The sequence below is a fragment of the Sorex araneus genome, chromosome 1, assembly GCF_027595985.1.
Source record: "Sorex araneus isolate mSorAra2 chromosome 1, mSorAra2.pri, whole genome shotgun sequence".
NCBI lineage: Eukaryota > Metazoa > Chordata > Mammalia > Eulipotyphla > Soricidae > Sorex > Sorex araneus.
In genome coordinates this window covers 33,490,879-33,517,647 of record NC_073302.1, presented here as the reverse complement: position 1 = coordinate 33,517,647, position 26,769 = coordinate 33,490,879, and the positions used below count along the sequence as shown (strand labels likewise).

General features: G+C 41.2%; 1 protein-coding gene across 1 annotated transcript in view; it reads left to right on the top strand.

The window, feature by feature from the left end:
• Positions 1 to 26,769, top strand: part of TMEFF1 (transmembrane protein with EGF like and two follistatin like domains 1) — a 98,360-nt gene that overhangs the window by 66,532 nt on the left and 5,059 nt on the right. The window contains exons 6-9 of the mRNA XM_055123570.1: positions 1,360 to 1,508; positions 3,510 to 3,575; positions 13,645 to 13,768; positions 26,538 to 26,696. Of these exons, the coding sequence (XP_054979545.1) occupies positions 1,360 to 1,508; positions 3,510 to 3,575; positions 13,645 to 13,768; positions 26,538 to 26,696 (498 nt within the window). The remainder of the gene's footprint in view (positions 1 to 1,359; positions 1,509 to 3,509; positions 3,576 to 13,644; positions 13,769 to 26,537; positions 26,697 to 26,769) is intronic.

Sequence of the window (26,769 nt, the reverse complement as noted above, 5' to 3'; positions counted from 1 at the left end):
GGCTTGGCCTTTGATGAGATTACTTTGCTGGGGAGTAGGGGGCGCAGTTTGTGGTGTGACTGCCAAGCTGCTGGAAACTGGGGACCTGTGGGGAGGAGACCCAGTCCCGATTCAAGCGGGCTTGGAGATCTCAGTCATGGGTTCCCACGTTTCTGGTTTTTCCTCCTGGTCTGCTCTCGGGTGAGGTTCATCACGTCTTGGGTGAGACTCGCCAGGATGTGTGGAGAGTGGCCTCGGGCATGGTGGTGGTTGGGTTCTGGAGGTTTTCGGCTGTGTGGGTTTGTTTGGGGAGGGAGGGAAACTCAACCTCTGAGGTGCACCAGTGAAGACAGCCTGGTGCGGGGTCAGGATATTCTGTGGTGTTCTCTTTCTTTTTTTTTTAATTTTTAAAAAAATTTTATTGAATTACTGTGAGATAGTTACAAGCTTTCATGTTTGGGTTACAATCTCACAATGACCAAACACCCATCCCTCAACCAATGCACATTCCCCACCACCAATATCCCTGGTATACCCCCACCTTTCCCACCCTCCCCCTGCCTCCATGGCAGACAACATTCCCCATACTCTCTACTTTTGGTCATTATGGCTTGCAGCTCTGTGGTACTCTGTTCTGGGAGCTTTCATTTATAGTCTCTGGATCTTGGCTGTTGATGAGATTACGGGGGCGGGGGTGTACTTTGTGGGTGTGACTGCCAAGCTTCTGGAAAACTGGGAATGTAGGGGGAGGAGGCTCAGTCCCAATCCAAGTGAGCCTGGAGCTCTCAGTCATGGGTTCCCGTCTACATCCGTGTTACAGGCCCTAACTGCATCTTTTGATCTCTTTCTATATTTATGGGTCTCTGAAATAAGGCCAGTAAATGAGCTTATATAGCAGAGCCGGAGGTGGTTTGTGGGTATGTCTCCCACATATCTAATTTTTGGCCACTCAATTTCTTGATAAACTTGGCCCCAAGTTGTTGGGGTCTGGCTAAAGGCACAGCAGCAATTTTGGAGTATCAGGAAGTCTGAAGGCATCATCAGGTGATTCATGGCTTTTTGAACCATAGTTTTGATTCCTTTGCCTTATACTTTGTTTCTGTTAAGTTGCTGTTGTTGACAATGACATCTCCTGAATATTTTCTCTAGATGTGAAAATTCTAGAGTGACCGCTGGATTAGTAATACCTGTGTGGAATTATCTCTACAGTCATAGCTGAAAGAAGCTATTAGTTTAGCGTTTCACATTGTTAAAACTTTTATCATGACTTTCAGATGTATTATCTTCCATTGAAAGCAGAAGTAATAAGAAAGGCTTTTGCTGGTGCAGTATTGTGAAATATTTTTTGTTGTTAAAGATAATTTTTATCTTTTCCAACAGGTGTGTATGTAATATAGATTGCAGTGGCTACAGTTTAAACCCTGTCTGTGCTTCTGATGGGAGCTCCTATAATAACCCTTGTTTTGTACGAGAAGCATCTTGTATAAAGCAAGAACAAATTGACATAAGGCATCTTGGTAACTGCAAAGGTAAAATTCATTATAATTATCCATAACCTATCTCTAATATTGAATATCTGTAAACTTACTTGTCCACATTGGGTAATAATTCCAATTTTAAAAAAAGATTGTATTTATTTATTATGATTTTGGAGTCACACCTGGCGATGCTCAGGGATTACTCCTGACCCTGCACTCAGGAATCACTCCTGGTGGCGTTCAGGGGACAACGTAGGATGCCGGGGATCGAACTTGGGTTGGCCTTATGCAAGGCCTACACTCTCTCTGCTGCACCATCGCTCAGGTTCCAATTCCAATTTTTTAAAATGAGGAATTAAAAATTTTTCTTCATTACATTAAAATTTCCTTTTATTTGTTAATAATTTAGTTTGTTTCCTTTAGTTTTTGTCTTCTCAAGACACAGCCATTTCTTGCTTGTTTATTTAGAAAACAAGAGGATTCTGTAATGAATGCTTAAATACATTTATGATTTTCGAGGGTTGGCTCAAAATTATAATGGTGATAGTTTCTTAACAACTAGCAGCTTATTCTCATAATAAAATAATATATAATGCATTATGTTTTTTCTTTTTCTGGGGTATAATAATTAACTTTGTTTTTGTACTCTCTTTGTAGTTTTATTGTACATAATGTGGGAGACTTTGATGTGAAGTTTTGAAAATAGCTACCTTCAGTTTAAAATTATTTTTGCTTTTCTTGCTTTTTGTTTAGAAGTAATACCAATGAAGAATGAATTTTGTTTACTGCCCCTACTGGAAATATCTAGTCATTGAGTGTTGAGAGTCTTAACCTTTTTTCCTTGCTAGTAAGGAAACACACACACACACACACACACACACACATGCACACACGCACACACGCACACGCGCACACGTTCTTGGCGTCAAGAATATACAAGGATTTGGCACATTCTCTTGCGCTAATGTTGTACATCTTAACTGCTTACTAAGTCTAGCTTTTATTTTTTCATATCTCTCCTTCCCCTTTATGGGGGGAGGGCAGACTAAAGGAATTTTATATTGTTCTTTGTCAGTCATTCATTCATTTTTGATTTTGTAGAAGGATATTTTCTTAACTGGATGGCATTTAAAGCCACAGTTAGAAAAAGTAGTCTAAAGAAAAATGCCTTGTCTGAGGAACAGATGAATGATGTAGTGGTACTGCCTGGACTTTGAAATTCAGTGTGGTTGACCAAACATAGTATTTTGTTAATTGAAATTCATGCAGATTTAGGATCTTTTTAAAGTGCTTGGTCCTTACCTTTTATCTTGGTCCCTTGTAATATTAACATCTACACCTAACAGTATCTTCCCTTTGCTCCCCTGTTATATATTGGGAAGCTTTGCTTCCCAAAAGATATTTATGCATTCATAATCTTTCAATCCCAATACAGCTAATAAGCCAGGGTTATTTTTATTTTTTCCCTTTTGGGTCACACCCAATGAAGCCCAGGGTTTACTTCTGGCTCTGCACTCAGGAATTACTCCTGGTTGTGCTTGGGGGACCATGTTGGGTGCTGGGGATAGAACCCAGGTGGACCATGTGCAAGGCAAAAACCCTACCCGCTGTATTATCACTCCAGCCCCAGCCAAAGTTAATTTTTATAGTAAATTTTGCTTAATAACAGAGCTGAGATTCCACATTTATTTTAATTTGATATGTTGCAGGTAAACACTGTAGGAGAAGATAAATTTTGATAGTGTTTTACTTTGGAGAAAGGGCTAATCTTTTCAGAGTATGTGTTATTTTAGTTTGCCTGGGAAAGACTTTTTACGATGACATTTGAGCTGAAGTCTAAATGAAATATGACTGTTCATCATGCAGAAGCACGTCTGCATCGGGGTGCCTTAAGGCTTGAGATAGGAATGACAAAGTAGATCAGAAGAATGAAGAAAAATGTGAGCAGGAAGTGGACAGAGAGTTGGAAAGGACTTGAATCGTTTGGAATATTTGGGAGGTTCATGACTTAAACATCATCTTTATCTTTATTTGAAAACTTTTCTCTTCTAGACACAGATGACAATAGCTTATTGGGAAAGAAAGATGATGGACTGCAGTATCGACCAGATGTGAAAGGTACTGAATCATGATTTTCCAAATTTTGGCCAGCTATTGAAATATGGTCACTAACTGTCCTTAGCAGTTATATTTCCATTGTAACAACCCTTCCGACTTTGCTCTCTGTAGCAGCATACATTATTCACTTGATTGTTATTAATTATAACCAAAGTGACTAAGATGCTTTTCAATTTACAAAGTTCTCATATATACTCCTTTGGTATTTAAATTTTATAAAAATAATTATAGATTAAAATTGGGGAGCCAAGCGATAATACAGTGGGTAGGGCATTTGCCTTGCAGGTGGCCGACCCAGGTTCGATACCTGGCATCCTATGTGGTCCCCTGAGAATTGCCACGAGTAATTCCTGAGTGCAGAGCCAGGAGTAACCCTGAGCATCACCAGGTATAACTAATAAAACCAAAAATAAAGTAAACTCTCCCGTATTTGTGTGTTTAAATCTTTTGAATCTCTAGTTGCTGTCAGTGCTCAGGACTTTGAACCTTAACCCCTCTCATTAGAACTGTTGACAATCTCAGCTTAGAAATCATTCCCTTTTGGAATGTATTGTGACCATTAAATCTAGATTAGGTGCTTTTCTAACTTGTATATGTCTCTATTCATGCATTTAGCCTGCTGTCAGTGACTTTTTATACTCCTTTTGGGCTATGCATTCTATAAGGATGGGATATGACATCTGTCATTTCCACTTTTAGCTCCTCCACACATAGTAGAATGTCTCGCACATGTATAGGCACTCTATACTCTGTGCTTGTCCAAAGAGTGATTGCAGCTCAGAGAGGATTTTTACAGTCTTACTTGGAATATGGAGCAGAGCAGAGATTTGATTCTATATTACTTCACCCAAAATAACAACGCTCCTTCAGTTCTTGTTTTCATATTCCTTATTTCATTTGACTGTTCCAAAGGGTGAGGACTAATGGTAACATCGAGGCTGCGTGAACATTTATCTAGTTAAATAAAGCAGATCTAGATCTTTACATGACTAGATTAGTCGGTCCCTGTATATCATTGCTCTATCACAAATCACTTACCCATTTGCTTTGTCACACTAATGGATAATTATTTTCCAGATGTATTACCTGCCTTATATATTTAATTTCTTAAAAAGATATACAATAAGAATAAAAATAGAAATTATCTCGTTGAGTAGCATGAAAATGAATTTATTTATGTCACTGCTCAGGACAGTGTCTGATATTCTCATAATTGCTCAATAAGAGGTAGTTGAATATAAACATTGAACAACTTGTTAACTTCTCTCATTTGAATCCTATCAAACTTCAATCAATTATAATGCATGAAGCTCCTGAAATGTTTCCTATGTTGATACAAAGTGTTGCATTTAAAATAGGCAGTGTCTTGTTATTCCCACAGGAGATAAATATAAATCAGCCCCAGATTTTGATATTACATAATTAGAATAGGAAGGCTGTTTTTCAGTAGGTTGAAATTGTTACGTAGGTAATTTGAAGAATTGTGTTGCAAAAGTACTTGTTAGCCATTGATGAAGTCTCAGGGATAATCTAATGCAGAGAATCCAAATCTTATTTGACCTACCCTCCTATTCAGTAAAAGAATATCACGTGGTGCCCCACAGAAAATCTGCCTTCAATAGACATACAGAGCACCCCACCCGAATTGTACCCAAGGCTAAAACTGCCCCTGCCCCACTGAATCATTCCAGAGTTCTCCAGAGCAGACACTGTTGGTGGATTGAAAAATATTTGAGATATGCATATATATCATTGTATCACTGTCATCCCATTGCTCATTGATTTGCTCGAGTGGGCACCAGTGACATCTCCATTGTGAGACTTGTTACTATTTTTGGCATATCGAATACGCCACAGGGAGCTTGCCAGGCTTTGCTGTGCAGGCGGGATACTCTCGGTAGCTTGCTGGGCTCTCTGAGAGAGATGGAGGAATCAAATCTGGGTCGGCTGCATGCAAGGCAAACATCCTACCCACTGTGCTATTGCTCCAGCCCATATATATATGTGTGTATATATGTATATATATTTTACATATATATGTATATTGTAGATGTATATATTATATATATATTTGTAGAATTTTGTTTTAAAGAACTTGTGATATAAGAATTGAATATAACTTACTTTTAACAAAATGGAAATTTTAGTTGTTATAAATGAGCTTAAAAAGTTAAGTGGGACATAATATGACTACAACTCATCTAAGGATAACTTTGTTAATCATGGTGTCTTAATAAAAAGAAAATGTTCAGTGGGGGTCTGGAGAGATAATACAGGGGTTAAGGTGCAAAGCTTGTGTCCAGCCTTGGTCTGCATCCATAGTACCACGTGGATTCCCTGAGCAGAGTCCAAAGTAACCCCAGTTGGGAGTAGCCACTGAGTACCATGGCATGTGGGCCAGCCCCCTTAATTTCTTCCCCACACCCAAGTTCAGTAGGAATTCAGAAGAGATTGTTTAGTGAGGAACTGAGAAAATTTATGAGAATGGGAAGACTTTGGCTTAACCTTGAAAAGGATAATTAAAATTGAATAGGGGTCAGAAGAGAATGAAAGAGTGTGAGTAGAGGAGTGGATGCAGACATGACAGAATGTATAGACAAATAGTAAGGAATTTTTTTTTTGTTTTTATTTTGTTTGGAGTCATACCAGGTAGTGCTCAGTGTTCACTCCTGGTGGTGCTCCGGTTATCATCGGTGCCAGAGTTCCTGTATACAAAGCATGCTTCCCACTGCATTGAGTTCCAGGGATCCTTTTTTGACTGACAGTTGGGGGTATTAGAGGATTAACTGGAAGGTAGACTAGAAAGATAAATGGAACCTTGATATTGTGTAATGTCCTGAAGGCATTATCATCGTGGGAAATTTGAACTTTATTCATAGGTAGTGAAAATCATTAATATATTTGAAAAAAAATAAGGCTACAAAGTTAAGCAGTTGAATGAATAATGTCTGGTAGGAATCTTCTGTTTATCCTGTATGTATATCTGGTGGCAGAGGGATCAGTTAAGTAGACATAAAAGGAATAGGCATCTGTTTGATTAGGAGGGCTAGAATACAAGCTCAGATGGCTTGGGTGATGGATTGATTCTGATTATAGAACTAAAGATGTGGGGAGGGAAAATGTGTTTGAGGGAGTGTAGTGGAGGTGATTAATTTCATTTTTGAATTTGAGTTTTTGGCTTATCCAGATGATTTATGAATTATTCCTGGAATATGGAGGAGATAATTATGAGAATAAGTTTTGTTTGTTTGGGGGCTGCATTCAGAGATGCTCAGGGCTTATTCCTGGCTCTGCACTCAGGGATCACTCCGGGTCAGCTACATGCAAGACAAGTACCTTACCCACTTAATGTCTAAATGAGGTTATTACATTAAGTAAAATGAAAAGGGCCATACCTGGCAGTGCTCAGGTTGTACTCCTGGCTCTGTGCTCAAGGATCTCTCCTGGTGGTCTCTGGTGCTGAATGGTTGCATACAACCCAGGTTGGTTGCATACAGAGCAAGCTCCTTACCCAGTGTTCTATTTCTCTGGCCCTGAAAGCTTGAATTTCTTAATAATGCTGCCTGTGACAGTGGCAGTAAATATACCTCTGCCCAGATTTATTTCCAAGCTTTTTATCCAGGTTATTTTTTTCCAGGTGCAATTTATTTACACCAACATGCATAAATGCTAGATCTCCAGTTGGACAAATGGACGCACCCCATGTGCATCATAGCTTTTCACAAACAATATTCCCATCTATCCAGGAAGTTGTTTTGTTTTACAGGGCATTTCAAAGCAAGCATTTTGCCCAAAGGTGGTATATAACCTGAAATCTAACCACTATTTCTTTTTTATTTATTTATTTATTTATTTATTTATTTATTTATTTATTTATTTATTTTGCTTTTTGGATGACACCGGCGATACTCAGAGGTTACTCCTGGCTCTGCACTCAGGAATTACTCCTGGCGGTGCTCGGGGGACCATATGGGATGCTGGGAATTGAACCCGGGCGGCCTCGTGCAAGGCAAATGCCCTATCCACTGTGCTATTACTCCAGCCCCCACTATTTCTTTTTATTACATAGATCTTCTCACATCATTCTTAGGTTCCTATCATCTGAACTCATCCCATCTTTGACCTCATTTGCTTACTACACTGTCATTCTGTCCTGCTGGCTGGAGTACAGAGATAATGGACTGTTGAGAGTGATGTGCCTATTATTTGGTGACCCTTGTTTAAATATTTTAATGCAGTTCTTTTGATATGACTTAAATGTGGTCTCTAATAAATCAGCCACATAAAAGAGTAAGATGTGAATTGGGTTTAAGGAAGTTTGAGAATGTGGAGCTTGATACTAAGTCATGAAGAGGGAGGTTGAAAGTGTGCAGATGGATGATCCAGACCTTATACTAGGTAGTTCATTGGGAGGTGAGACTAGAATTCTGATCTGGAGGCAACAGTGGTTAACCCAGCAGAAAAAAGGGGAAGAAGAAGGAAAGCTGATGGTAAGTGATGTGGTCTTGGTACTTTACTGAGATGAAGGGTGTGTTTTCTAAGAAATAGCTGAAGAGGGCTGGAGCAATAGTACAGTGGGTAGGGCATTTGCCTTGCACGCCGCTGACCTGGGTTCCATTCCCAGCATCCCATGGTCCCCGAGCGCACCAGGGTTCCTAAGTGCAGAGCCAGAAGTAACCCCTGTGCATCACCGGGTGTGACCCAAAAAGCAAAAGAAAAAAAAAAAAGAAAAAGAAATAGCTGAAGAATTGGATGTTTCTTTATGTTAGAAAAAGGATTTTACTGGGCGGTGTGGACGGCTTAGAAGAGAGGGTCAAGTTTGTTTGGAGAATAATGGTGCTTAGAAATGGTGTTTTGTTTTTGGGTTCAAACCCTGCTGTGTTCAGGGGGCTCCTCCAGAGTCAAGGACTCAGGGTTTGTTCGTGGAGATGCTGAGAGGACCACATTGAGATGCTGGGGATTGAACCCAGACCTCCTGTGGGCAAAGCATGTGCTCTAGTCTCTGAGGAGATTGGGGTTAGGGAAGAGATGTAGATATGGAGATATGTACTATTGATACAGTTTGGGGCACAGGGTAGATTAGGGGAAGCAAGAGATTGATATTTTCAACGATAGAGATATGTAGAAATAATGAATCTTTGGGGGTCTGAGAGATAGTACAGGGTAAGGTATTGCCTTGCATTTGGCTGACCTGGGTTCAATCCTTGACTTCCCATATGGTCCCAGAGACTCTATTAGAAATGATCCCTGAGCGTAGAGCCAGGAATAAGTCCTGACCTTTGCTGGTGTGGCCCCCAAACAAACAAAACAACACAACAACAATAAAAGAAAGAAAGAAATGAACCCAAGAGCTACTGATGCAGTATTGATACAATTGTTGTGACCTCAGAGAGGACCCTCCAGCTGCAGGACTGGTAATACAACCCCTGCTTTGAGTTCCTTACCGGAGAATCAGGACAGAGAGCCAAGATGCCTTTGCAGGCACATGCCTTTGCGGATAAACCACGTGGCCCTGGGTTAGAACCGTAATCTCTTTTGTCTTTGAAGACCCTGCTGCTGGTAGTGCATTTGTTTCTGAGTGCTGCTATGGGGGAAGGGGCCCCTGGGTGACCAGCCCCACTTGTACCACACACACACACCAACATTGTTGAGAGCGGCTGCAGCTGCTGTGCCTGGCGCCTGTCACCACTTGTCTGTGGGACTTGTTTACACAGGACTAGGCTCTGCCCAGTTTTGCTGTCCGGGCCTATGTCTCTTCTGTGGTTTCTGAAACTGTACTTTCTTCTAGCATCCTTAAAAGCCTTTTTCTTTCTTTCTTTTTTAAAAAAATCTTTCCTGTCTTGAGGTTATTTAATTTACTTGGTCTAAACGGCAGGTGCTTGGACATTTCATTTTGCTATTTTTCTATTGCATCTGCCCGGTCACTTAGTGAAATTATAGTACAGTGGGCCGCAGTTATGAATTGAGGGTAGTGGAATCCATCACCTGTGATGACTGATCATTAACCGCTGTGCTGCTGAATTCATTATGCACGTTGTTATGGCGATTGGCAATACCTTTGTTTTTTTGTTTTCATTGTGAGGAGCTAGCTGTGTTTGAAGTCCTCACTGCGGGGTATTCTCATTTAGCAAATGAACAATCTGAAACTGGAAGTTTGTGACTCATGTAGAATGGCAGAACAAGGACTAGAAGTTTTTTTGTTTGGTGTTTGGTTTTTAGGCCGCACCCTGCTTGAGGACTATTCAGGACTAGGGGTTGTTCCCAGAGGTGCTGTAGAGAACATTCTGTGCCAGGAATTGAACCTGAGCCTCTTATTTACAAGGCATGCTTGCAGCCCACTGGGCTATCTCTCTAGCCCAGGACTAGAATTTTTTGCTCTAACCCCTGGTGTTCTTTCTCATGTATCACAGCTGTTCTCAGAATTCTGTTCTGCATCTCTCCTTTCATTGCTTTATATTCTTCAGAATATTTTACCCGCTCTTCAGTTATTGCCTTGGCGAACCTTCATTTTTATTTTCTAGTGTTGATTTTTCTCTAAGCACTTGTTTCACATATTTGGTTGCTATGGGAGACAGTTGTATTCTCTAAGTTCCTTATGGCTTAATTATGATTGCAGAATAGCATTTTTAATTTGAAACCATAGCCCTGGAAAAGTACTATGTCCTAAGTATTAGGATTTATACAGAAATTAACACAAACATCTAGATTCTTGGGTAGCTCATCATTTGTGTTAGAGGCTGATTTTGTGTGTGTATGTGTGTGTGTGTGTTTTATTGAATCACCATGAGAAACAGTTACAAAGCTTTTATGTTTGAGTTTCAGTCATACAATGATTGAACATTCATCCCTCCAATAGTGCACATTTTCCACCACCAATATCCCCAGTATCTCCCCCAGCCCTCCCCTTTTCTATATGGAAGGCAATTTCTCCCATACTTTCTCTACTTTGGGGCATTATGGTTTGCAATATAGATACCGAGAGGCTATCTAGTTTGGTCCTTTATCTACTTTCAGTACACATCTCACATCCTGAACGATTCCTCCAACCATCATTGACTTAGTGATCCCTTCTCTATCCCAGCTGCCTTATCCCCCAGCTTATGAGGCAGGCTTCCAACTATGGAACAATATTCCTGGCCCTTGTGTCTACTGTCCTGGGGTGTCAGTCTCATATTATGTTATTATATATTCTGCAAATGAGTGGAGTCATTCTATGTCTGTCTCTCTCTTTCTGACTCATTTCACTTAGCATGATACTCTTCATGACCATCCACTTATAAACAAATTTCATGACTTCATCTTTCCTAACAGCTGCATGGATTTCCATTGTGTAGATGTGCTAAAACTTCTTTGACCATTCGTCTGTTGTCAGGCACTCAGGTTGTTTCCAGATTCTGGCTATTGTGAACAGTGCTGCAATGAACATACAGGTGCAGGTGTCATTTCTACTGTGCTATTTTGCACCCTCGGGATATATTCCCAGAAGTGGTATTATGGGTCATATGGAAGCTCAATTTTTAGTTTTTGAAGGAATGCCCATATTGTTTTCCAAAAACGCTGAACCAGTCAGCATTCCCACCAACAATGAAAGAGAGTCCCTTTCTCCCCACATCCGCGCCAGCACCGGATGTTCTTGTTCTTTTTGATGTGTGCCAGTCTCTGTGGTGTGAGATGATATCTCATTGTTGTTTTGATTTTCATCTCCCTGATGACTAGCGTGTGGAGCATTTTTTCATGTGCTTTTTGGCCATTTGTATTTCTTTTTTGAGGAAGCTTCTGTTCATTTTTTATCCCCCATTTTTTGATGGGATTGGAGGTTTTTTTCCCTTATACAATTCTACTAGTGTCTTGTATATCCTGGATATTAATCCCTTATTAGATGGGTATTGGGTAAATATTCTTTCCCATTCCATGGGCTCTCTGTATTTTGGTCACTGTTTCTTTTGAGGTACAGAATCTTCTTAGTTTAATGTAGTCCCATTTGTTTATGTTTGTTTCCACTTGTTTGGTCAGTGGTGTTTCATTCTTAGAGATGCTTTTACCTTAGAGGCTGATTTAAAAAAGTCATCAGTTAGAAGACAATACTGTGAGTATTGTAATTGGGGAATTCAGTGCTCAGGATTCAGGACTATGGCAACCAAATGATAGGAGGACTAAATTTCTTTTATCATGGCAGAATGATAGTTTAGGAACTGGAGGAGATCTTATAGGGCTTTATAGGATAGGCGATGTTTTCTTTTTTGTTTTTATTTTAGTGCACTTTCAGTTGTGCTCAGGCTTATTTCTGGTTTTGTACTCAGATCACTCTTGGAGCTACTAGGGATCATGTATAGAGCTGGGATTCGAACTGGGCTTGGCTGCATGTGGTATGTGAAGGTGCATATGTGAGTGTTTGAAAGAGAATGAAAGGGTGAGGGAGAGAGAGAGGAAAGACAGGGACGACAGAGAGGAGAGGAGGATGCAAGAGAATTAGGACTGAATTTGAAGACTGGATTATCACATTTCCCCCATGTTTTCATCTTTTCTGACCCTTTCTGTCTTTTCTTTGATTTTCTTAGTCTATTATTCATTATAGTTCTGGTCAATTTAATTTTTTTTAAAGTTTTTAGATTACACCTAGAGGTGCGAGGGGCCTTCCAGGCTGTGGTGCTAGAACATGGGCCTCCCACATACCTTCCTTGCACTTACCTTGCTGAGCTATCTCTCTGGCCCCTACAGTTTTTATTTGTTCTATGTTATTTGAAAATTTAAAACAATAACATAAGGAAAATATGTGAGAGAACTAGAGTCATTTTTATTAAAAAATTAATATTCGGAGGACTGGAGCGATAGCACAGTGATAGGACAGTTGTCTTGCACATGGTGACCCAAGTTCAATTCCCAGCATCCCATATGGTCCCCGGAACACAGCCAAGAGTGATTCGTGTGTCCCGAGTCAGGAATAACCCATGAGCATCGCTGGATGTGACCCAAAAAAGAAAAAAAGAAATCAAAATTCACAATAATTTTCTTCTTTCAAATAAGTCTTTCCTGTTAAAATTTCAGAATTCCTGGCCTGTGAGAGAGTTCAAAGGCTTAGTGTTTAGGTTTTGCATCTGAATGCTGAGTTCAGTTCCCAGCATTGCGTGGTCCCTTGAGCACTGCCCGGAGGAGACCTCAAAAAAAAACAAAAACAAAAACAAAAAGCTCACAAAATTTCAGAATTTTTTTTTTGTTGTTGCTTTTTGGGTCATACCTGACGATGCACAGGGATTACTCCTGGCTCTGCACTCAGGAATTACCCCTGGCGGTGCTCAGGGGACCATATGGGATGCTGGGAATCGAATTCGGGTCAGCCACATGCAAGGCAAACGCCCTACCCGCTGTACTATCGCTCCAGCCCTAAATTTCAGAATTTCTTAACTTGTTCTTTTTTTGGTTCATGCCCGATGATGCTTAGGACTTACTTCTGGCTCTGCACTCAGAAATCACTCCTGGTGTTGCTGGGGGGACGATATGGGATGCCTGGGATTGAACCTGGGTCGGCTGTGTGCAAGGCAAATAACCCATGAGGGTTATTTGGTCTATTGGTCTAGCCCCTCTTAACTTGCTCTTTACCAGTGTTCTTTCACCCTGATTTTGTAGCTCCCATGTAGATGAATAGAGTAACACACACACACACACACACACACACACACAAACAGTGGCTCTTTTTCATAGAGATGAGCTTTTTTTCTACACACACAGTAGCCCTTTTTCATAGAGATGAGCTTTCTTCTAAGAATAACACTTCTTTAGTAAAAATATTCAGTTTTCTTTAGCGGTCTTTTTTTTAAGAAAGTAAATCCGTGGTAGCTCATAGTGGCCACACATTATGCAAATCTTTTTAAATGTTTTGAACCTAAGCATTCTACCTACCTATATAAATGGCATTTGAGACTTTGGTTCTTATTCATCCTATATCCAACACTTTTTCTCTCCACAGTACCTAGTAAGGATCAAATTATTTGCTATCTCAGAACTTTTGAAAACTTCATATTTTTCATATTTCTTTTGACTACTTCCTGATCTGGTTTTGTGATCTTTTAAGATGCCAGTGATCAAGGAGAGGATGTTTATATGGGAAACCATATGCCTTGCCCGGAAAACCTTAATGGTTACTGCATTCATGGAAAATGTGAATTCATCTATTCTACTCAAAAGGCTTCTTGTAGGTAAGTCGAGATCAGAGGTGAGAAATTTTTTTCATTAGTGGCTACAGTTAAAGGTTAAAATATGATCAAAAGGCCATGTTTATTTGTAGCTAATTTAAAAAAAATTGGCATTATTTGGAAAAATGGGGTGGGTAACACACAGAAACATTGATTTTAATATCTTAAAAATTATGGGCTGAGCATTCAATTTGTTACATTTTTTAATTAAGAATAAATGTGACATTCTAACACTATCTTGCTTATGAAATCATCTCTGTCACACAGTGGTTGAAAGATTAAAATATTCATCAAGATTATAGACCATGTAACGCAAATGAAGTATATAGAACTATAAATTCAAAAGACCTGCATCTGGGGATGTCGTAGCTGGTGTGAGGTAAAGATGGAAAGGATGTAATACCTCAGTGCTTACTCCAGAGAGGTGAAGTGACTTGTTTGAAGTCAGCTGCAAGTTAGAGGTGGAGTAAGAACCTAGCTCAGGCTCAGATTTCCTGGTACCCAACCCAATGATCTTAGTGCATTTCGCTGTTTCATGTCTGTCTGTTTACTTTGGCTGCAGCCCACAGCTCATTCTCTACCCTTATGTTGCTGAAGTTGACCCTAATCTTTCCACAGACAAGTGGGGGGGATATCTTTCATTCTTGCCTCCTGCAGTTTGGCCAGAATCCTTTTCCTTTCTTTGTCAAAACAAAGAGGAATATTATACCTTCTTTCATTCTGTCGACCTAGAAGCCCCCAGTTTTTTCCTTCAAGAAGTGAAAAAATACTGGAAGTGGTACTCCTTCATCTCTCTATGCTCCATATTTTTGTTGTTGTAGGGGCCAACAGAATCATGTATAGTGATGGTGGCTGGGGGGGGATATTCCTTGAGGAGCATGGGGTGCTGGTTATTATATTTGGGGCCGCAATACATGCAAGGCATGTCCGTTCTCACTTGAGATACATCCTTGGTTTGAACTTGATTTTTTTTTTCACACAGGATTTAAGGTCATCCTTGTTTTCTGAAAGGGCAGGCTACTGTTCTCTCCCTTGGTGTGCATTTGCAAATGCAGTACAAAAAAAGAACAGGCTAGGTTTTGTTTGCTTTTGCACCATGCCTGGTGGTGCTTGGCGGCTACTACCAATTCAGCGCTAAGGGAACCTTGCAGTGCTGAGAATTGAACCCAGGGATCAGGAAGCATGAGCTCATGGCATGTTGAACTAGCTCCCTGCCGAGGAACACACAATCGTAGGTTTCCTATATTAGTTTCACAGTATGTCTCTTTGATAGAGATTTAGTTTGTTCTCTCAGGATGCTGAGTGTATCTTCCATGTGCCTGTGTGAGAGATGATGCGAGAGAGGCTGATGTCATGATAATGCAGTAATGCCAGGTCACTTTGTTGTATTTTGCCAGTGGCCAGTAGAAGGTTGCAAGATATTAAGGTGGTGTTAAAGGCTCTCAGATCTGATAATCAGACAGACTAATTATTGAAAGCCCTTTGAAGTTGCTTAAAATAGCTAAGCCTCCTTTTCCTCATTTCTCAAAGTATAATAGTAGTGCCTATCTCCTAATGTTAAAATTACATGATACATATGTCAAGTGCTGAGTATAACATCTGGTACCTATACAGTATGTATTTTAATAGATAGTTGCTGTCATTGTTAGACAGTAAACACCATTGGGTTATGGACTGTGTTTTATTAACCTCTATCTGCTGTAGGAACCGCCCCAGTAGTTAAGTATTTTGCTACACCTTTATTATTTGAGCCCTGTGTCATCTCTGGAACAGAGCTGTGTCTTTCCTCTTTCCGTGTGTATGCTGGGGGAACCTCCCAAGCAGTGCTCAGGATGGGTCCTGGTGCCTCCGTGGGTAATATTCTACTTGGCCGGATGGTACGGTGTTTGGACCTGGTGATGTAGTGCTACAGTTGGGATGGGGGTGGGGGGCCATGGACTCAATCCTGTACTAGAGATTGAATTTGGGACCTTAGCATGCAAGGCTTGTGTTCCAGTCCTTTCTTTGAATGTTCTCCCTAGTCCTTAGAAATTATTTTCTAATTTTAATTTTATTTTTTTAATTAAAAAAAAGGTGGGTTTTTTTTTTTGCCTTTGGGGTCACATCCAGCTATACTCAGGGGTTATTCCTGGCTCTGCACTCAAGAATCACTCCTGGTGGGATGCCAGGAATCGAACCCAGGTCAGTCGTGTGCAAGGCAAATGCCCTACCTGTTGAACTATCTATCCACCCCCCACCCCCAATTAAAAGATATATATACATATATATATGTGTATGATATATCTATGTATATATAGTATATATGTTGCTTTTTGGGTCCACCTGAAGATGCTCAGGTTACTCCTGGCTCCCTACTCAGGAATTACCTCTGGCGGTTCTCAGGGAACCATATGGGATGCTGGGGATAGAACCTGGGTTAGCTGCATGCAAGGCAAATGCCTTACCCACTGTACTGTTGCTCCAACCTCATTTTTAAAAATATTAAAGTAATTCTTTTCTGCATACTCAGAACTCCTAAAGAATGGATTTTTTTTTTTTTAAGTTTTTGGTGGTGGTATGCCCTACAAAAACCAGGCCACTGCATCCATGCATTTTCACTGGTGGCTGGCTTGTTTGGTAGTGGTAAGAAGCAGGAGTGAACTCCTGTTAGTCACAGTCCTATGATCAGATTGGCCTTCTAGCATTTGCTTACCCCCAGTCTCTTTTTGTTTGTTCTACCTGGCACTGGGATCTCCAATTTAATCATGGCACAGGATCTAGGGATCTTGCCTTCCAAAAAAAAATCCTTACTATCTTCTGGAGGATGCTGATAAATAGTAAGCACTTAAAAATATGAAAAGTACACTTACACAGGCATGAGTTGATTCGGAACTTAAGGCATTTTATTTATTTATTTATTTATTATTTTTCCCATTTTTTTGTTTTGTTTTTGTTTTGGGACCAGAACTGGAGAAGCTGGGACTGTCCTGGATCTGGGACTTAATGTTGGGACTTAATCCAGGGATCAGTCCTGGCAGGGATTGGGGTGGGGTGGGGGTGGGGCTCTGGAGACCATATGGGATGCTGGGGATCAAATATGGACCAGCTATGTGCAAGACAAGAGCCCTTCTTACTGCACTCTCGCTCCAGCCTGAAGACAAGGCATTTTAGCCTGAAGGGATGGTGGGGACATTGGTTGGAGGAGGAACATTTACACCATCCTGGGAACTGGTCTTTCATGTACTTTAATTGGTTAGGATTTTAGGGTTTGGGGCCATATTCAAATATCCAGGAGATATTTTTCCCCCTTTCTGAAGGCAGTGTGAAATCATTTAAGGGTTTAAGTAAGGACAGGAAACTGTAGAGTGTGGTCAGGGCAAGGGGGTAGCTCAAAGCAATAGAGCACACGCTTTGTATGTGAGGTCTGTGGATTTAATCTCTGGCATTGCATAGTTCTCTGAACACCATTGGTTCTGTTCCTCCCCCTCCCCCGTGCCCCAGAAAAGAATAAAGAAAGAAAAGTCTGATCAGTTCTGAAAGCTGATGTTCTGGCTTTGTGGAAAAGAGATTAAAAGATTGAAATTCATGTGACTATATTATTAAATATGAGCCTGAGCAAAGTAAAGGAATTAACAGTGGTTCTGAGATAAGCAGAAGAATGGCAGAGAGAAAGGAAGGTGATCAAATTAATCATCATCATCATCCTGTTGATCATTGATTTTCTTGAGCGGTCTCAGTACCATCTCCATTCGTCCCAGCCCTGAGATTTTAGAAGCCTCTTTTTACTCGTCCCAACAGTGCCGCAAGGAGGCTCTTTCAGGGCCAGGGAATGAAACCCATCATTGTTACTGGTTTTGGCATATGAATATGCCATGGGGAGCTTGCCAGGCTCTCCCATGCAGGCAGGAAACTCTTGGTAGCTTACTAGGTTCTCCAAAGGGGAGAATCAGGCTATAAAATGTCGCATGGCCATTCTTTGCGCTTCCTGGAGCTTGGTCTTATAGTCTCTGGATGTTGGCCCTTGGTGGGATTACACGCGCCGGGGGGGCAGTTTCTGGGTGTGACCGCCTACCTACTGGAAAATGGGGGATCTGGGCGGAAGAGGCCCAGTCTCAATCGGAGCAGATTGGAGATCTCGGGTCCCACACACCTGGGTTCTTCTGCCGGTTCCTTCATGTGTGAGGCTCATCCAAATGTGTGGAGAGGGGTGAGGGGCCTTGAGCATGGCTATGGCTGGGTTCTGGAGGTTCTCAGCCGAAGGCTTCTGCTCGGGCCGGGGAGGGAAACTCAACCCACCCCCTCCGAGGGGCCCTGGTGAAGACAGCCATGCTCAATTAATAGGATTTGGTCAAATTAATAGGATTTGGAATCTAGTTTTGTTGGAAAATTTGTTTTGTTGTTTTGGGGCCACACCCAGCTGTTTTCATGGCTTACTCCTGGCTCTGTGCTTAGAGATCACCTGCTATACCATCTTTCTCTTTCTCACTTTAACCATGCCATTTCTTTTAATTATTTAACTTATTATTATTATTATTATTATTATTATTATTATTATTTTGGTTTGGGGGCCACAGCTGGTGATGCTCAGGGGTTATTCCTGGCTCTGTACTCAGGAATCACTCCTGGTAGTGCTTAAGGGTAAGGGGATCTTATGGGATGCTGGGGATCAAACCTGGGTTGGCTATGTGCAAGGCAAGCACACACCTACTGCACCATTTCTCTGGCCACTTTATTTATATTTTATTAAAAATTAAAAAGATATTGGGGCTGGAGCGATAGCACAGCGGGTAGGGCATTTGCCTTGCACGCAGCCGACCCGGGTTCGATTCCCAGCATCCCAGATGGTTCCCTGAGCACCCCCAGGAATGATTCCTGAGTGCAGAGCCAGAAGTAACCTCTGAGCATTACTGGGTGTGACCCAAAAAGCAAAAAAAAAAAAAAAATTAAAAAATCTAGTCACCATGAATTACAAAGTTATTCATGATTGAGTTTCAGGCATTTAATGTTTCAACATTAATTCCTTTCCCAGTGTCTGTTTTCTTCTCCCAGTTTCCTTCCTGAGACTGCAGCCTGCCTCTATGGCAGGCAGTTTTTACTTTTTCTTTTCTTTTTCCCCTTTTAGATACTGTCTGTGGTTTCCATGCTTATTGTTTCACCTCCTTTCAGCACCCACATTTCCCCTTATCATTGGCATTGTATTATCTCTTTGACCCCTGGCACCCAGTTGGGTCTGAGGGTAGGAATGTGAGGGTTGGCAGAGGGTAGTTGGAAGGAACTGCAAGATAGTGTCTAGGGTTTCTGGCTAAGGCAGAATTGTAGTGCACTGTAGCACTGTTGCACTGTCGTCCCTTTGGTCATCGATTTACTCGAGTGGGCACCAGTAACGTCTCCATTGTGAGACTTGTTTCTATTTTTGGCATATCGAATATGCCATGGGTGGCTTGCCAGGCTTTGCCGTGCGGGCGGGATACTCTCGGTAGCTTGTCGGGCTCTCTGAGAGGGATGGAGGAATCAAACCCGGGTCGTCTGCATGCAAGGCAAACAGTCTACCCGCTGTGCTGTCGCTCTAGCTCAAGGCAAAGTTAAATGGGGAAATACAAACGGGAAGAAGGAAGAGATTTAGGGGGGGATTTCTATTTAATGAACCTAGGTTCAGATAACTGTGGATATCTGTCAGACTACTACATATGTTTTAGTTTTAGAATTCCTAAGACTTATTCAGATTGAAGACCCGACTGAGAATCATTCTCTCGCATAATCTTCCTAGTCTAGATGGACTCCAGAGCCCCTTCAGAGCACCAGACTTCCAGTTTATTGATTCTATTTGCTTTTGAGGGTTCTCACACCCTGAATGTCCTCATCCCCGCCTTACTCGGCTTACAGTGTAGTTCTGACAGTGTAGTTCCCTCGTAGCTTGACAAAACTAGCTGACAAAACTACCTCGACACCCATACAGCTGAACGTGACCAATATTGAAAAGTACTTGTCTTGCCTATAAATTTATACTTATGAATCTCAAAGAAGACTCTTCATGCAGCCAGACTGTCGTTCTGAAATTCTATTTCATTTGTTCTCTTTCTCCCTAAGCCTGCTACCTCTTCAGAGTGTCAAAGTCTCTTCCATCTTTACTCTGGGCAGACGATTTTGTTTCCAAGTTTAACTGAGAAACTCTGAAGCAACATGGAAAGTGTGGCTTCACACTTTTCTAGTCACCTACAAGCTGTTCTTCCTTTCCTCTGTTCCGGTGTTTCTTTGTGTTTTGTTCTCTCATTAAATATATATACATGTATAAATATTTACATATATAAATATTTAATATACATATATTTCTTCTCTTGGGAAAAAAAGCCATTCTCCTACTAGCTGCATCCCCATTTCTTGGGTAGTTGTCTCTTGACTGTTTCCTAGTTTTTACCGCCTTTCTCTCTTGAATCTGTTCTGATCATCTTTGCCCCCAGATCTCCACGGAGTCTCTCGTGGCTAAATTCACTTGTCTTTTCTTATGGCCCGTCTTTAGTCTTGGACTCGGTTTCTCACTCCCAGTGTGGAGAGTAGTTTTCACTTGGTTTTGTGATCACGCTCCTTTTTGATCCTCTCTCTCCCCCCACTGGTTCTACTGTTTATTCCTTTTGGTTGTCTTTGCTGGTTACTCGTTTGTTCTTTGACCTCTCTGTTGGCATGCACAGGGGTCCAGTCTTGGTCCTCTTCCTTAGTGAGCGTCCATCCAGTACTTTACATATACTGACAATACCTAATGTACTTAAATTACAGACTTTTCTCCTTAAGTTGAGTCTCAAATTTCTTCCTTATCACCATTTTCCTTTTTTTTCTTCCCCCTCCCTCCCCTCCCCAGCCTCCTTCCTTCCTTCCTTCCTTCCTTCCTTCCTTCCTTCCTTCCTTCCTTCCTTCCTTCCTTCCTTCCTTCCTTCCTTCCTTCCTTCCTTCCTTCCTTCCTCCCTCCCTCCCTCCCTCCCTCCCTCCCTCCCTCCCTCCCTCCCTTCCTTCTCATGTTCAGGGCTTAATCCTACTTCTGTGCTTAGGGATCTATCCTTCCTTCTGTTTGAGGGACCCACATTATGCTGCCAGGGATTAAACCTGGGTTCAAGCACCTTACCCGCTGTCCTACTTCTCTGGCTCTCTTTTATCTTCACGTAAGGTGCCTGACACCTCAAGCCCAGTCATAACCTAAACTGATCTCCCCTCTCTGATCTTACTCAGTCTGTCACCCTCTCCATTTCATTTGATGCCAGCTGTCTTTTCAGTTGCTTAAAAAAGGCACTTTTCATACATCTTTGACTTTTCTGTCTCATACCCCGTATCTAGTCGGTTGTGAAGTACTGTTACTTTAATCAAACTCAGAATATGTCCAGAATTGTATTACTTTTCCACCTTTGCCACTGCTGTATTTAGTCCATGCCACCATGCTTGCCCCCTGGCATCACTGCAGTACAGGAGTCCTTATTTCCGCAAAGCACCGAGGAAAACCCTTCAAACTGAAAGTCCGTTCACTCATTTCTCTGCTGAAACCCTTCAGTGGCGCTTCTGTCTTGTCCATTTGCCCTTCACATCTCCTTCCTTGTATCCCTTTCTTTGTCTACTCTATTTTAGCATTGCACATAGACTCCTACCACCACTGGGAGTGGCCCCTGAGCACAGAATTAGGTGTGACTCTCCCACCAAATAATCATAATAAAGAAATAAAATTACAGAACTCCCTTCTGACCCATACCTGGTAATTTGCCGTAAGTCTTTTCCCAGTTTCACCTTCTAGCATAATTTACATATTATATTTATCGACCACTTCTCCCTCCCTTAGAAAGTGAACAGACCAGGAATCTCTTTTGCTCAGTGAGGCATCACAAATGCCCTCCTTAATACTTGGCATATAGACTCAGTAAACGTGTTAGGTAGATGAGAGAATAAATCAGCCTCGGGGGCTATGAGCATGAATGAGATTACTATGGAGGGATGTGTAGGATGAAAGAACACAGCTTGGCTCTTTAATCAACAATAGGAGAAGTGATAACCTAGAAATTAATATTCCAGATATCTGGCGAGAATAACCCAAAAGCCAGTTGAAAAAAATATTCAGGGTAGGTTGCCTGAACAATTTATGGCCTATATATTCTTTTTAATATTCCGATTTTTATCTTTGGATTAAGTTTAACCATCAGAGAGCTGCATATCTAGGACATGGTTATAGCTCCCGTGGAACTGTTTTTTTTTTTAATTTTATTTTACAGATCTTTGATTCTTGGCCAATAGCCTACCATAAAAGACATTATTTAAAATCCATGAGATTTGTTTCATGTATTATTGAATTTATTATAGTTGTATTATTGAAGATGTTATCTGTATGACAAAAATGCCATCCTTAGATCAGGATGGGGAGTAGGGGGGGTGTGGAGCAATAGTACTGTGGGAAGAGGTGAGCCCTGAGCACAGAGCCAGGACTAAGCCCTGAACATCGCTGGGTGTGGCCCAAAAGCAAAAAAGAAAAGGAGGGAGGGTTTATAAAGTTTTCTTGAAAATAACAATAGTGGGGCTGGAGCGATAGCACAGCAGGTAGGGCATTTGCCTTGCACGCGACCGACCCGGGTTCGATTCCCAGCATTCCATAGGTCCCCCGAGCACTGCCAGGAGTTACTTCTGAGTGCATGAGCCAGGAGTAACCCCTGTGCATCACCGGGTGTGACCCAAAACAATAGTAACCATGGTGCTTCTAAATGCTTTATTTCTTTTGGCTTTTGGTTCATTCCCTATGGCACTACTCAGAGGCTGCTCCCAGCTCAGTACTTGGGGTGTGGAGTGAGGCTGCTCTCAGCAGTGCTTATCTCGGTGCCAGGGTAGCACACAACTCACCGCTTGCCCTGGGTCCTTCTCATCCTACGTCGTCGGGGCCCTGCTTTGGGGGTGCTAGGAAGTAAGGGCAGCTGAGGCTTAGGTCAAGAGAACAGATGCCCTGGAGGAAAATATCATGTAGAGTCAAATGACTCCCAGGTTGCAAAAGCATAACATTTGTTAAGTCTTCCTGTGTCCATACAAAAAGGACTTGCTATGAATAAACTATGCAAAGGACTCAAGGAGAAGAGAAAAACATTATTTACAAGTCAACAGAACACTAAGAAAGAAGCTACAAATAAACAAAGAGGAATAGGAGCACTGTAACGGGAGTAACCCAATAAACCTAAACTACCTGAAGCTATGTAATCCTACATAGGACTATATCCTGCCAGGGGTCAAGAGCTTGCACATTAACATAACAGGTAGGGTGCTTGCCCTGCATGCAGCTCACCTGGATTTGATCCCCAGCATCCCATATGATCCCCCCTAACACTACCAGGAATAATTTCTGAGCACAGAGCCAGGAGTGAACCCTGAGAGTATTGCCCTGTGTGATTGCCCCACACATCCCCCTTCCCCCCAAATAGCTTGCATACTAGTTCTTTGAGCTATATCCCAGGTCCCCCAAAACTTAATTTAATTAATATTTTAGATGGTGTGGAGCTTGAGTCATACCCAGCAGTGCTTGGGGAACTTTCCTGGCTCTGTGCTTGGAGTTCAGCTCTGGAGATGCCTGGAGAGTTGAGGGCGGTTGCGGGGCGGGAGGGGGGGGAGATGCCATATGGTGTCAAAGACTGCACTGGGTGGGCTCTACACAAGATCTTACTGGGTGGGCTCTACACAAGATCTTTTCATTTGTCTTTGGACCATATCGTGCTGTACCTTGCAAGGCCTTATTCCTGGCTCTGTGCCAAGGATCATTCCTGGTGGGTTCAGGGTATCACATGAGTTACCAGAGACCAAATGCCTTACCTGCCATACTGTCTCTCTGACCCCTGAACATGAGGTCTTACCTTCTGTAAGTCTTACCGTACCATCTCACTGGTCCCAAGACAGGAGACAGTGTTTGGGGATGGAGTGGGACTCACTCCTGGCACTCTGCTCAGGATTCATTTCTGGAGTTCCTAGGAGGGGGACTCTCTGTCGTCCTGGTGATTGAACTCAGGTTGGCTGCATAGAAGGCGAGCAAGCACCTTAATCCCTTGGACTATCCCTCCAGGCCACTAAACAACTTTGTATTTTGGTCTTAACCACTTTCATTTGCATTAAAAAATTAATAGTTTTTCATCTATTTAGAATTGTGTGATCAGCAGCCTAGGTTTTTGGGTTTTTTTTTTTTTGCTTTTTGGGTCACACCCAGCAATGTACAGGGGTTACTCCTGGCTCATGCACTCAGGAATTACTCCTGGTGGTGCTCGGGGGACCATATGGGATGCTGGGGATCGAACTCGGGCCGGCCGTGTGCAAGGCAAACGCCATCCCTGCTGTGCTATTGCTCCAGCTTGGCACCCCAGTTTTTATTTATTTATTTATTTTTGGGTCACACCTGGTGTGATGCTCAGGGGTTACGCCTGGTTCTGCTCTCAGGAATTTCTCAGGAATTTCTCCTGGCGGTGCTCCGGGGACCATATGGGATGCTGGGAATCAAACCCAGGTCGGCCGCATGCAAGGCAAATGCCTTACCTGCTGTGCTATCGCTCCAGCCCCAGTACCCCAGTTTTAAAATACTTAATCACCTAAGATCAGATTCCCTTTTCTTTAGCTCTTCTGAGTCTCACCATGCTCCTCAGCCCTTGACTTCCACTAGTCTGTTTATCTCCACAGATTGACTTATTGTGGACAGTTCATTTACATGAAATCATAAAGTTTGTGGTCATCTCTAACTTCTTTCAGTTAGCATGTTTCCAGGGTCTTTTTCTGTTGTAGCGTGCATCTGTTTTATGACTAAATAGTTGAACGGCTATTCGTTCATCATCACATTTTCAACCACTTATAAGTTGTTGAATATATTTGGATTGTATTCCAATTTATGAATATGCATATTGTTTGTATTTTTGTTTAGACATATTTTTAATTCACTTCGGTAAATGCCTAGGAAACTTCTGGGCCAAATAGTAATTCTGTGTTATGCTTTTTAAGGGAATTCCAAATTTGTTTTCAAAGTGTCTGTATTTAAAATTCTCTGTAGTAGCCTCCCAGCATCTGTTTTTTTTTTGTTTCTGGCCATCCTTGTGGGTGTGAAAGTAACATCTTATTATGGTTTTGATTTGCATTTTCACAATGACTAATGATGCTGAGTGTCTTTCCATGTGCTTGTTCTTCAACTTGTATATCTTGTTTGGAGAAATGTCTGTTTCGATCTTTTGCCCATTTTTCAATGGGGAGAGTGTCTTTTTGTTAATGAGTTGCAGTGGGTCTTTATATATTCTATATTGATGTCTGTTACCAGACACATAATTTGCAACAATGGTCTCCTGTCTTTTATTCTTTTGCTTTTGCATAGTTTATTAATCACAAGATATTTTAATTTTCATTTGGTCCACTTTGTTGTGTCGAATGTTGTGCTTTTGATATCATGTCTAAGAAATCTTTGTCTAATCTGAGGTCATGAACATTTACTCTTTTTTCCCCTCTGTACCTCTTTTGTAGTTTTAGCTCTTATGTTTCGATCTACGGTCTTTTTTGAGTTAGTTATTGTGTTTGTCCAGAAGAGGTCCAGCTTCATTCTTTAGCATGTGGTTGTCTACTTGTCTCAGCATCATTTGTTGTAGACTTTTCTTTTCCATTGGATTGTCAGCATTGTTGTAAAAGTCAATTAGATATAGGTATGTGGGTTTACTTCTGGGCTCTCAATTCATTTCCATGATCTGTGTATCTACCTTACTACCTTGTTTTTTTGTCTGCTAGGAAGCTTAGAACCCAATGTGAAACCTACTGGCAGGTGTCTAGGAACCTCAGGGATGGGATTGGTGGACCCACATCACCCCTGGCTTCCCTGTTTCCCTGCTCCCAGGTGTTCTCTGTTGTTGTTGTGTTGTTGTTATGTGTGTGTTATTAAAACTTTTTAATAATGAAATGTGGAAACATTAATATATACATCATCCTTATACTTTGGATGTTTTGTTAATACCTGCAGCTGAAGTTAATTTATACATTTCCTTTCTGTCAGTTAAAACAATGTGAATTTTCTGTTAAATATCTCAAGTGCCTCCCCCATCAAATTATTATCATCAGCTGATGTTCTTGCTTTTTCAATTTACTTTTAATTGGAATAAGGCTAATTTCTAAGCTTAGCACTTACTCGACTGCCTGACTCCCCTGTTTCTGTCATTAATAACTTATTTTTATCTTCCCCCTGCATCTTAAATGATTATTTTATGTACACTGAAAAGTGTCTAGGATATAATTTGGTCCTATGTTAAAAAAAACTGTAATGTTTATGTATATTTATTCAATAATTCCATTTGCAAATGTCAAGTGTATGGATTAACATTAATGTAGAAAAGTTCACATCCACCATGATATTCATCACACCTAATTCATAATTATGAAAAATGGAAATCTGCTAAATGGAACAAGGAATATATATTATATTAAAGTTTGAGTAGAATGTTGTATATTTATTTTTCAGTGAAGGTAATAGACTACAATTAACTTAAAATTAGTGTAAAACATAAGCATTAATACTATTGTAACTATTATCTCAATAATAAAACATTTAAAATATGTATATATTATCATGACCTCGCCATAAGTGAAAGGCAAGAACTATGTGAAATCTAAAGGAGCATTAGGAAATACACAAAAGATAATTTTTTCTCAGATGTTGGGAGAGTGCCTGATTTTCTACTCCTATTTAAATTCTATCATTCTTTTGTGTGTTTTAATTTGAAAATTGTTAAAATTTATAATACTCATAGGAATATGTCTTTTTCCCCCCTTTTTTCAGATGTGAATCTGGTTACACTGGACAGCACTGTGAAAAGACAGACTTTAGTATTCTCTATGTAGTGCCAAGTAGGCAAAAGCTCACTCATGTTCTTATTGCAGCAATTATTGGAGCAGTGCAGATTGCCATCATAGTAGCAATTGTCATGTGCATTACAAGGTAGGTCATGATGTGCTGACCCTAAATTAGGGGTGGATTATCTGTCAGATGAGAGAAAAACCTGGCGCCAGAC